Below are 13,310 nucleotides of genomic sequence, written 5' to 3' on the forward strand. Positions count from 1 at the left end.
AAGTCGCCTTACTCTTTGGTTGCAGGTGATCGTGCAACGGTGGCGGTGAAACATGTCTATAACAAGTGAGTTGTACGTGTCATTGAAAACTTTAGAGTCTATAACTATATGGTTGAAAAATGATTTTGAGTGACAATGAATAACTCTCTGATCCATCCGAGACTGGGGCGTTACACGCATGTGACCATGGAGTTGGACAAGTACATCTACGTGAGGGAGACGGTGCCGTAGAACAGCGTGGTGATCGTCGACATGAACATTCTCATGCAGCCCTTGAGGTAGATGACAAAACCAAACAAGTTTAATTTACAAAAAGACTGTTTGAGCTTTACGAGTCCCAACGTGGAGTTATCCTAGAAATGTTTTGCTCTCGTTTGCTGCTGCATGCTTCTCTGGGTTTTTGGGTAGGGGTTGAATCTGGTGCATTGCTTTGTTTTGATGTTTTTTAGGCCCAAAAGGTATAGAATTTTTTGTACTTTGTTGATTGTGTTAAACCCTTCACTTAATTTTGGGGTTTATGGTTTGTTTTTCTTTGAGATCTTAGATTCATTTGTAGGTTTTTCCTTTTGCATGACTTGTTCTGGAGTGAAGTGTTTTTGGGTAGGAAAGGGAGAAGGGTGGAGGGGAGTGTTAAGAAGGGTGGGAGCAATTCTAATGCCAAGAGTACTGTCAATGGCGAAGATGAACGTTGTGTACATCTTTCTTTGGTTGCTGAGAAAGTGAAAGAAAAATGGCGAAAAATAAAGTTCATTTTTGTTTTTCTTTTCGTTTTTGGTGAATTTTTTAGTTTGTTTCTTTAGACAGATCTCAAGTACAACCGAAATATTAAAAATAGAGAAGATACTAAAAAATTTCATGTAAGATTTCAAATAGTGAGAAGTTTGTGGATTTGTTATTTAATTCATGCTTGGCTTTTTGTTATAAGAATTAACGAGGGGAGTCGATGTTTTGGACAGTTTTCCGTGGTGTGGTTTTTTTGGGTTAGATGTAAGCATTACAAAAGGAGATCCAAGATTCGAGCTCCCTACTGCAACGAGATCTATCCATGTCGCCATTGTCACAACAAGCACTACAACACAATTGCTTTTTAGTGACGGTTGGAAAATTGTGACAGTCCCCAAACCGTCACTAAAAAGCCTTTTCTATGACGGTTTTTGGAAATCGTCACCAAAGACAGATGAGTTTTTTTTACGTTCCAATATATGAGAAATTTACATTTGAACGTCACATATACGTTCGAACATTATGGCTCCTTACGTGCGAACATGAAATGTTTTGGTGCCAACGTTCAAACGTTAGTAATTAACGTTTTAACATGAGATGTTTTGTGCCAACGTCCGAACGTTAGTGATTAACATTCGAACCTTAATTGTAAATTTAAATTAAATATGACTCTAATTTAAAAATTATGTGATTTTTATAGTACATAATTTGTGAACAAGTCTAAAAAATTGACTTGTATATATTTATCTATTCACAATTTGTAAAATATAAATATATTTATATATATAAATATATATATATATTTATGTTTATATATATTTGAAGTGCAATGATTTAATATTAAAGTTAAAAAATATAACGTTAAACAAGATTGAAAATTGAAATTAAAAAATCATAGAAATATTAAATAATATTTTTCCTTACATATATTAACAGAAAAATACAAAATATGATTGAATTTCGTAAACAACACGCAGATGATAGCATTGTTCGCGAAATTCGTACTTCTTATCTCCTCAGTCAAGGTATCAACCTTGTCGTTGAGGATTCCTACACGATGGGCCATTTAGGCATCAGACGCCTCTAGAGCCCCATGCAATCGATCGAGCTTACGATCGATATGCGCAGTCAGCTGTGAGATCACTACATCAACCCAAGTAGGTCGCGCATCTCCCGTAGATGTACTTGTCAGTTGCTGACTACTACTCCCTACACCTAGCTCAGGCTGCGTTAGAGGAACTAGATCCTCTACAGGGATGGCTGACGTCACCTTGCATGTCCAATGCTACGTCGATGCATGGTCATGTCGAGGGAGCTCATCAGATCTTTAACCCGCTCGTCCGACTGGGTTGGCGCTCTCCGAGTAAGTAATAGATGACTAATTAGGATACCGTATGAGAGATTATCCATGGAGACGGTGCTTGCCTCGTAACGGATCCTTTCAAAGATGTGCAGTGGCAAATTTATGGGATCTCCACGTGCCACTTGTATAAAAAACTGTACCTGAAACTGACTAAATGTGGTTTTATATGCCACAGGATCCACATCTGTTGTAACAATAAGGTGCAACATGCGGAAGAAAGGCAGCAGAAGGTTTTGGTTGAAGGCATTCTTCCTCTCGATCTGCATGTGGTCATTCCTGGTGAAGATGTAGAAATCCTCGTCTCAGTCAACATCTCAAGCCTCTAGGCCAGTATCCTTGGTCTCTGACTTGTTTGCATCTCTGGCTGATGTTGCCTCAAATAGGCCAGTAGATGATGCAAAAGTGCCTACATCCTCACGGGGTGTAGCGTGTGTAGATGTAGATGTGCGGACCATGCCTAGAGAGTCAGTCGTAGTCAATGTCTCAACTCCTCGACGAATCCCAATGTGCTCGGCAATGACATCTGGTGAAATCTCAATGGAAATACCGCGTACAGTCACGGTGTGAGATGATGCGTCCTGAGGCATATCACACATCCTCATATAGAAGTTCTGAACCATTCAGGGGTATACCTTCCCTCTCAACGTGCATATATTTCTCCAGACTCTAATGATGAAGACATCTCTGAGGTTTGTCTGCTCCCATTTGAGTTATTCAAACTCATTGATCAAGACCTCTCTCTCCACCATAACCGTGAGAGCCCCGATACGAGCAGTGTCCTGAGTGGATTATTCCCTTCCTCGTTTCCTAGTATGCAAAGGATGAGCCATATCATGAAAATAGAAAAGGAAAAAAAATTATTTACATTGATGCATTTTTTGTGTTAATTTTAAGTTGCTCTGCATTAACGTTTGAACATAGTAAAACAAATGGTCGAACGTTCAGATAAAACGTCCAGACATGTATCGTTTACGTTCGCATGTAAAACACATACGTGCGAACGTATAACATACACGTTTGAACGTAAGTAGTAAATAAATTTAAAAGACGTACATTCAAACATTTATGTTATACTTTCAAACGTATGAGTTGTATGTGCGAACGTAAAGGATGCATGTCCGAATGTTGAAGCAGAAATAAATTTAAAAAGTAATATGTTCGGATATTATAATTAAACGTTTGAATGTAAATGTTACGAAAAATAACGTTCGAATGTAAAAAAATATACGTTCAAACGTAGAAGACATAACGGCTATGTAATTGAAACGTCGTATGTTCGAACGTCTTGGTGAAACATTTGAACGTTGCTACACAGAGTGACTGAGTCAACTCAGCCATTATTGAAATCTCGAAAATCAAGTTACAAGGTTCTAAATACCAAAATGTCACCGTAGAAATGAAGTATACACTTCAAGAAACATTTCTACGGTGACTATTTGGCCAATGGCAACTTGTGGTGGTCATAAAATGGAGTTGAAAATCTAGTCACCACTTGACCCATTTTAAACAAAACCGAATCCAAATCTCAAATAAAATATATGTTAGAGGTTAAAAGATGGATATCTATCTTTTAGTGACGGTTGTGGTGGGGTTTGACGATGGGGGCGACGGAGGAGTGGTAGCGTGCAAACGGGAATAAGTACAAAATGGTGAAAATGACGTTTTTTCATTCTGTTTTGGGTTTATATATACGAAACGTTTGAACGTAATTTTTAGTACGTTCGAACGTTTGTCGATTGATTTTCTAAAATATTGACTACAATATATTATATTATTAATATATGTTATATATTATAATGTATACTAGAACATATAGCATACTATATCTAATATTATATTATAAATTATAATATAATGTATAATATATTATATATATAGGATCCATTATAAACTAATGATCTTTATCACATTATTCTTCTCCAGCAGCTAGTTATTATACACCCAGATCTGTTATTACATCAATTTCTCGAAATAAATTTCAAAATTTTGACAACAAATTCCAGAATCTAGACACACAGATTCAAAGAATTATTTCTAGAAATATTACTGATACACCAGTATATACTGTTAATCATCCAGATAAGGTATCCACCTCTCAAAATCCTGAAAATGAACATTCTTCTCCAACATATAGAACTCATGATATAGAGATAATTCTCAAACATACACCTTGAGTAAAGAAGAATTTCAAATTAATAAATAATATCTTAAACAAAATTATATGAAAGATTAAAATAGTCACAAAATATTAATATTTTTCTTGAGTCTTATGAGTATACCTTTTGTTTACATGGTTTGAAAGTTATAAATCAAATCAATTATCAACTATAAACATGATTATTAATCAATGGATTAAAGAAGAAAATAATTAAAATGTTTATGAAGAATATCCTCCTTTTGAAGCCATTAAATTCAATCAAAGAAATACTCAATCCATTACTTCTGATGGATTCCCAAGACCCGTTCGATCTGGAACTAACAAATTATGACCCTCAGATGATGTGATTCCAGAAAATTACTACTATATGGTATGTATATAATGTATTATATAGTATATTATATATAGAATATATATATATATTGTGTATTTTATATATATATAACACTATTATATATAATACACAATAAATATTCACAAGTAGTTGGAGATGATGCCCAAATATATACCCTTAATAAAGAAGAATTTAAAATTAATAAAAAATATCTCGAACAAGATTATATGAAAGATTAAAATAGCCACTAAAGATTAGTATGTTTCTCAACTTTTACAAAAATAGAAAGAGATTATATTTAAGAAAAATATTATGAATATTTAGAGAAAATACAAATTAATATACTTTTCTTTACTTGGTTAGAGATCTATAAATCAAATCAATTGTCTACCATAAACATGACTACTAATTAATGGATTAAAGAAGAGAATAATCAAATTGATTATGAAGAATACCCAATTTTGAAGTCATCAAGTTCAACTAGAGAAATACTCAAATATTGGCTTCGCACCTTCTAGATTATATATAAGTTTTGTTGTTAGTTTTATTAATTATATATTATTGATATAATATACTATATATACTATATTATTATGTTGTATATGTAGTATACTATATATAGTCCAAATTACTTACCCTGGCATTCACCTCTCATAATCTTAAAAATGAACATTTGTCTCCAACATATTCACAAGTGATTGGAGATGATGCCCAAATATATACATTGAGTAAAGAAGAATTTAATATGTAATAAAGAATATCCCGAACAAGCGAGTTATATGAAAGAAGAAAATAGTCACAAAATGTTAGTATTTTTCTCAACTTTTCAAAAATAAAAAAAGATTATATTGAAGAGAAATATTATGAATATCTAGAAAAAAAAATACATATATAACTATTATATTAATAAATACTAACTATTGAATAAAAGTAACGTTCGAGCGTGAATTTTTTACTTTCGAATGTTAATATTATATTCCCGCTTGATTTCCTCATATCTGTGATGATTTTTACACATTCAAATGTTTCAATTTAACGTTTGAACGTGAATGGTGATATATTAGAGGAAATCGATTGACATTCGAACATACAATTATAATACATTCGAACACCATAAGAAAAAAGTGAGAAATTTTTCACTCGATTTAGGCACCTCTGTGATGACCTAAAACGTTCAGACGTTAAAATTTTACATTCGAATATTAGTCGATGAAAATCACTGGGAATTTGTAAACGTTCAAACGTCAAATTTCCTAACGTTCGAACATGAAAATAAAAGTGCGGAAAAGTTCCTGCTAGATTTCAGGCTCTGTCATAGGAAGATATGTTCGAATGTGTATAGACAATGTTCGAACGTCATCTAAAAATTGGGCGGAATAATATAACATTTGAACGTACAACTTAAACGCTCAATCGTTACGTCTAAAGATTTGCGAATGAATAAATACACGCACGGGAGGTAGCAGACTCATTTCTGCTACTTCTCCCGTGGGTTAGAGAGAGAGGTATTGGGTTAGAGTGAGAGAGGGTCTTCGTGGGTTAGAGAGAGATAGGGTTAGAGCGAGAGAGAGTTAAGCGAGAGAGGGTCGTTGTGGGAATTAGAGAGAGAGTTAGAGTGAGAGAGAGTTGAGTGAGAGAGGGTTAATTAATATTTTGAAACTCTAGGTCTGTTGATTTTGGTAAGGAAAAACTATTTTTCTTTTATATTTTCTTGAATTTTATGATATTTGTCTTGTATTTTTGTTATATATATGCTTCTAATAAGTCAGTGTTATATTTTTTTGAAGGATTGATTGTTTTGGCAAGTTGGAACTCAATGATTTGTAAGAGGATGTTGTAAGTGTTAGGTATATTTTTAAAGTTTAGCAATATGTTTATACATTTCATACCTACTCTTAAAATATTGTGATTATTGTTTGTGAATAGTTTGTGAGTTTATGGTATTCATTGATGTATTAATATGCGTAGAAATATTGTTATGGGAATATTATGAATATGATATGATATGGATTTGAAATATTGCGATTATTGTTTGTGAATTTTCTGAATAGTTTGTGAGTTTATGGTATTCATTGATGAATTAATGTGTATAAATATTATTGTGGGAATATTGTGAATATGTTGTGATATGGATTTGAAATATTGTGATTATTGTTTGTAAATTTTGTTTGAATATGTTTATATGGTTATGAATATATTGTCTTTAGGTTTTGGATTTATGTAAAAATTTTGATATAATATTTTTTGGTGTTTTTTAAATTTGTGAGTGCTAGTTATATTTTTAAAGTTTAGCAATATGTTTATACATGTTGTTGTGATTTTATGCTTACTCTTGAAATAATTATGATTATTTTTTGTGAATTTTGTGAATAGTTTGTGAGTTTATGGTGTTCATTGATGAATTAATATGTGTAGAAATATTGTTGTGGGAATATTATTGGTTCTTGTGATATGGATTTGAAATATTGTGATTATTGTTTGTAAATTTTTATTGAATATGTTTATATGAATAGAAATATATTGTGTGATTTATGTGAATTTTTTGATATAATATTTTTTGGTGTTTTTTTAATTTGTTCTTTAACAAGAAAATTATAAGTTTTTTATCTTAATTTAAGTAAAGATTCAAAACATTTAATATGCATTTAATATGATAATTAATATTTAACATTTAATAAGTATATATAATATATTCATACTAATTTAGTTAGAATATGATTATTATTCAAATTATAAGTATATTATAAAACTTAGTTTAAAAAAATGTATATAACTTAACTATATATAAAGTATAATATACATATAATAACTATAATTAATAATTACTTATTAAATATTCTTACCATTGTAATGTTCCAAACCATTATATTATTAAATATATATATATATATAAAGAAAGAAAGTAAAATATTCTTCAATAAAAGAGTTTTGAACCTACCAAATAAGTAGAGTTAGAATAATTAAATATACTTATTTAAAATACACTAGAGAGTAAATAAATAAGGATCAAATAAATGCTTATATAGAAATTATGTACTTATTGTCTATATAAATAAATAACTTACTCAATTAAGTATAACAATTAAAATTATAATTTAGGAATGATAATAATTAAAATTATATAATAACCTTTAAAATTATATATAACAATTATATAATAACAACGTTCGAACCAACGTTCGAACGTGAATACATAAAATTATATAGTAACATTCTACGTTCGAACGTACTCACCCTCAAACGAACTAAACATTCGAATGTTTAAACGATTAACGTTCGAACAAACCTCCGAACTTACCACTTGCATTCGAACGCTTCTTCGTTAACATTCAAAATAACATTCGAACATTAAACCTGTTACCTTTGAACATTGGTTCGTTAACGTTCGAATTTTCATTCGAACGTTGATTGTAATTTACGTTCGGACGCATTAAGGTTCGAACGTAAATATGATACATTTGAACTACAATCAACGAACCTCAAGTCATTCGAACGCCAATCGGTCTGGTTGTCGTTCGAACGTTCAATTGAACGTCTAAACGTTACTTTCTGTGATAGATCTCAACTGTCACAAAACAGAAATGTTCAAACGTTAAACCAAACAGAACACCTCCAACCGTCACTAAAAATATTTTTAGTGATGGTTCAACAGTAAACCATCACCAATTGTTTTCTGTGATGCACATTAGGTGACGGTCGTGGTGACAGTTTCAAACCGTCACCAAATATCTTTAGTGACGTTTTGGTAATTTTTGGTGACGATTTCCTCTGTTACAAAAGACAAATTGTGTTGTAGTGAAGGGCACATTATGCATTTACTATTTCTATATATTACACGATATATGTTAACATAATCACATTAATTCTTGGTTTTTCATCTTGTTTCCACTTCAGACATTTTGCTCTTGTGATTCTCTTGATGTGGGTACTGTTGGTTAATTTTTATGTATTTGATTTACTAGAGCATGTTGAGCAACCCCTTTGATCGACATGAGCTCGTTCGATACAATGTTAAACAAGTACGACTTTTCGGATCTATGCTTGTTCGCCTTTTCTTTTGTAATTTAATGATTTATAAACATTTTCGTGAATCTACGAGGAGTTTGTGTTGTTGTTTCAAGTTATTTGTTCAGTTTGTGACACAGACGAGTCGGTATGTGTTTCTCTGTAATGTTGTGTAAAGCTTTCAGATTCTTTTTCGTTTGAAATATCATAACTGGTTTCAATCATACTTCTCTTCCTATTCTAGGTTGCTCAAGTGTAATACTATATTATAATAAAATGTAATTAGACACTATAGTATAAGTCTAGTATAAAAATAAGTTAGATAATTAGTATAGAAGTAAATTAGCAATGAATGATTTAGTTGTAGTTTTTAATTTTTAGAAAAACTATAATTTGAAAGCCTACCAAAAAATATTTTTAAAAAATGGGTTAAATATGAAACTAAAAAGAAGGCCCAAATCCAACTATACTCCGACAAGTCGGAATCAGAGTCAGAGTCCAATTTTGAACTCCAACAAAGTCGAAGTCGGAGTCGGAGTCAGATTTAGGGGTAAATCCGACTCCGACTATGTCGGTGCTCACTCCTAATCTCAACCATTATTTTCAAAGAGATGTGATAAGGAAGCCTTATATGATCACACACCTCCACCAAACTAATATATAATTTGTCATTTTTGTCATTATATTTAAACACACACATATTTAAAAATTAAGATAGAATAAAAAGAATAACAAATTACATGTTGATTAGGTAGATATATGTGGTATAAGATTTCTATGTAGAATTTCTCTTCTTTTCCTATTAAATAGTTGACATTCAGCAATATAAATAAATAAATATTTATTTATCATTTTTAAACATTCAGCCAACTTTAATGAGTAGTACTGATCGGATGATAAAATAATAATTACTTAATTTGAAACAATGGTTGAGATTTTAATACCTCTAGGCTTGCTAGCTAGGAGATAAAAAGCTTGCTTAATTATTATCAACTGATCACAACATTTATTTATTTATACATATCTTAATTTGAAATATTTCAAGCTCTTTATCTCTATAAGACGATGTTAATTAGAGCTTTTTCATCAAAGGAAGTAGTCATGATCAAACGATGGATGCCATACTTACACCATCATCATCATCATGTTCTAGCATCCTCTCACGCTTCGAACTCTTTAGGAGGGGAAAAGCATCGATCTATATCGCAAGCATGACTTGCACCATTAATCTTCTCTCCATAACCGAGTAAGAGCTGGTTGTAACATCGCAGTAAAACCTTCAAAACCTCTTTCATGAATGGCCGCGTAAAAGGCTGTATGTGAGTACAACTGAGTCCGAGTCTAAAAACACAGCACATGGAATCCATGTAACAGTGTTCCTTGACTTCCTCATCCAAGGCATCAGCTATAAATTTGTCTTCTTGAAAATATCGCCATGCCCATTCTGCAAGAGATGTGTGTTCATCACCGTCATTAGCTTTCCTTCCTGTTGTCAGCTCCAGAAGGATAACTCCAAAACTATAAACATCAATCTTCTCATTCACTCGTTTCGTACGAGCATATTCTACAGGTTCAAGTTAACAACAAGAAGAAATAATAAAACTCCTGGGGATTATAGTATAAAAAAAATGAAACTTGTGAAGTTTTGATGTTATAGTACACCTGGAGCTATGTAGCCGAAAGAGCCTGCCACAGATGACATTGTAGCAGATTCTCCCTCCTTGATCAGCATTTGGGCAAGACCAAAATCAGCTATCTGCGCATTAAACTCGAGATCTAAAAGGATGTTGCTGGACTTCACATCTCGATGAATAATGGGTGGTGAGCAGTCATGGTGCATGTAGGCAAGCCCTTGAGCAACCCCAACTGCTATATGCAACCTCTTAGGCCAATCTAGGTCAACATGATGGACTGAACTTGAGATAGTTGATGCTCTACTCTTCTCGTGCAGCCATTGGTCTAGGCTACGATTTTCCAAATAATCGTAGACAAGAAGCTTTGAGTTGTCATTGGAGATGCAGCAGAGCAATTTCACTATGTTGGAATGTCGAATTGAACTCAGTATTTTAACTTCTGCTAGAAATTCTTTTTCAAGCTTCTCTTCAAGCTTTCTGTTATTCCATATCTTCTTCACAGCAACAAGATCAATTGAATTATTAAAAGGAACACGGTATACCTTCCCTGATCCACCGCAACCAATCACATTTTTTTCTGTCAATCCTGACAAAATGTCTAATTTTGTGAAATTCAGATTCTGGAATGGGGTGATGTTCCATGTGGAATCCAATCCATGCAGCTTTCTTTTTCTGTAAACTTTGATGATAAAGAATGAGATTAACAAACCTAGAATAACTGCTATCACCATACTTATAATCCAAACCATTAATTGGTGTGAAGTTTTGTTTGGTTTCGAATTGCACTCGTTGATGTTTAATGAAGGGCGATTAGCACAAAGGCCAGGATTGTTCAAGAAACTGTTGGCATATGCATCATTTTCGAATTCAATTGGGATACTCCCACTCAGATGATTGGAAGAAAGATTGAGGGAAGTGAGCTTCAAAAAGCCAAGTTGCGGTGGAATTTGGCTAGATAGCCGGTTTTCTGACAAATCCAATTCAGAAAGGCTTGGTAAAAAACCAAGTTTCCCTGGAATCTGTCCAGAGATTGCATTTCGGCTAATGTTTAGAGTATTAAGGGCTTTCCATGAAATAATATCTGATGGAAGGGAGCCCGAGAGTTGGTTCCGATCAAGCAAAAGAGTTGTCAAATGAGGAAGAATTGTTAATCCTTGAGGAATGGTGCCATTCAAGAGGTTATTACTAGCCTCAAGAACCACCAAATTCCTCCAGGAAGAAGCTCCCTCCGGAATTTTACCTGAAAACATGTTGTTGCAGATCTCCAACCATAAAAGATTCCGTGACAATATCTCAGGAAGCTCACCCATAAAAGAATTATCACTTAACATCAACATTTTCATGTTCTGTGATGTCCACATGCCGCTAGGAATACACCCAGAGAGCCGATTACTGGAAACTCTGACAATAATCAAACTGCTACAATTTCCAAGAGACTTGGGCAATTCTCCATCGAGGTTGTTTTTAAAAGCTACCACTCCCAACAACCTTCCATTGTCACACAAGTGTTCTGGCAACTGGCCTGTAAGCATATTGGTTGCAACCTGAAACTCTTGAAGCATTGAATTCCGACCAAGGTCTGGAGGCAAAGTACCTGAAAAATTGTTGCTAAACACTTTAAGAACTATAAGCCCCGGAAGACGGCCAATGCTATCTGGGATTTTTCCAAATAACTGATTGCAAAACAAACTCAGACCTGACAGTTTTATGAGTTTTCCAAAATCATCGGGAATTGTCCCAGTCAAATTATTTTCTGAGAGATCAATGTTTTCTAGGTTCAAAGCTTCAACAACCTGAGGAATCTCCCCGGACAAGTTGTTATCGTAAAGATAAAGTATACGTAAATTCTTTGGCATTAACAAACTGCTCGGAATTTTCCCAGTCAGAGAGTTGATGGACAAATCCAAATGCTCCAGTGAAGCCATCTCTCCAATCTTGTCAGGGATTTCCCCAACCAAATTCGTTTGAACCATCCATAAAAGCTTCAGTTTCTTTAACTTGGTGAACTCGGAAGGCAATCTCGGCATCATTTTAGAATTAAACGCCAATCCTAGTTCTTCAAGATTGGACAAGTTTCCAATCTCTAGCGGAAAAGAACCGATAAACAAACACCCAAAAAGTTGAAGTATCCTTAGTTCCGTCAACTGCCCGACAGATGATGGGATGTTTCCAAAGAAGCTATTGCCTCCAAGGTTGAGATTGTGAAGCCGAGCCATGCGATGAATGTCATCGGGGATGGCTCCACCAAAGTAGTTCTGCGAGAGGTCGAGGTCTTCGAGCTTGGAACAATTATAGAGAGCTCTCGGAAACTCAGTTGAACTGAAGTAGTTATATGAAAAATTAATAGCTTTGAGGTTCTTGAGGTTGCAAATGAAGGGTGGGACTGTTCCAGAGATGTTCTTGCTCTTGAGGTGTAGTTCAGTGACTGAGCCATCAAAGCAGGTAATCCCAGGCCAATTACAGTGGGAGGAGGAGTTCCATGGAATCCAAAGGCTGAGAGAATTTGGGTTTTGCCAGTGTTGCTTTAGGTTGAGCAGCACTACTTGTTCTTGAGTACTAAGCTGAGAGTTGGCATGGCAGAGGAGGAGGAGGATCATGAAGAAGTTAGCGTAGAGAGAGAAATCAACAGATGTTGGGATTGTCCTCGACATTTTGAGGTTGAGTTCGTTAGCTAATTTGGTTTGAACTCTGATATCAACGTTGGTCCTTTTAACGTGTGAAAATCAGTAAAAAATAAAAGGCAAAAAAAAAAAACAAAAAACGAGGGTCGCAAAATTCTAAGAAGGGTGACACGATTTTCTTAATTGTAGGCCCCTTTTGGAATTCGTTGTTGGTCAATAATTAAAAAGTCCTGTCCAATTGTCCAGCCAGGCTCCATTATATAAAAACAATATAGATAATCAAAACGAAACCCTTTATATATATATATATAAATATATATAATGTTAGAAGTTAATTACCGTCACCAAGTTTCTAAGAGTGTGCTATAGTTAGTTAGTATGAAGTGGATATTGTACGCCCAAGTCCTCGTTTTCAGTGGAAACACTTTGATTTGTAATTGAAAATTTTTATCAATCACTATTCACCATCTCA

The 13,310-nt window shown here is 33.7% G+C and overlaps 2 protein-coding genes across 2 annotated transcripts in view; both read right to left on the minus strand.

Annotated features, from left to right (window-relative positions):
* LOC109009972 (deoxyhypusine synthase) overlaps positions 1-13,310 on the minus strand; it is an 871,604-nt gene that overhangs the window by 764,921 nt on the left and 93,373 nt on the right. The window lies entirely within an intron of this gene.
* On the minus strand, positions 9,665-12,879 carry LOC108987234 (receptor-like protein kinase 5). Its single transcript, XM_018960116.2, has 2 exons — positions 10,246-12,879; positions 9,665-10,147 (listed from the first exon to the last, which is right to left on the minus strand). The coding sequence occupies exons 1-2, from the start codon at positions 12,866-12,868 to the stop codon at positions 9,744-9,746; spliced, it is 3,027 nt and encodes a 1,008-aa protein (XP_018815661.1). The 5' UTR covers positions 12,869-12,879; the 3' UTR covers positions 9,665-9,743.

Source organism: Juglans regia, chromosome 1 (genome assembly GCF_001411555.2).
Source record: "Juglans regia cultivar Chandler chromosome 1, Walnut 2.0, whole genome shotgun sequence".
NCBI lineage: Eukaryota > Viridiplantae > Streptophyta > Magnoliopsida > Fagales > Juglandaceae > Juglans > Juglans regia.

Excerpts from the sequence above, each read along its gene's own strand:
- LOC108987234 (XM_018960116.2), bottom strand. The coding sequence starts at position 12,868 with ATGTCGAGGACAATCCCAACATCTGTTGATTTCTCTCTCTACGCTAAC. Across the intron at positions 10,148-10,245 it reads TTTCGGCTACATAGCTCCAG|AATATGCTCGTACGAAACGA; the intron begins GTGTACTATAAC and ends TTGAACCTGTAG.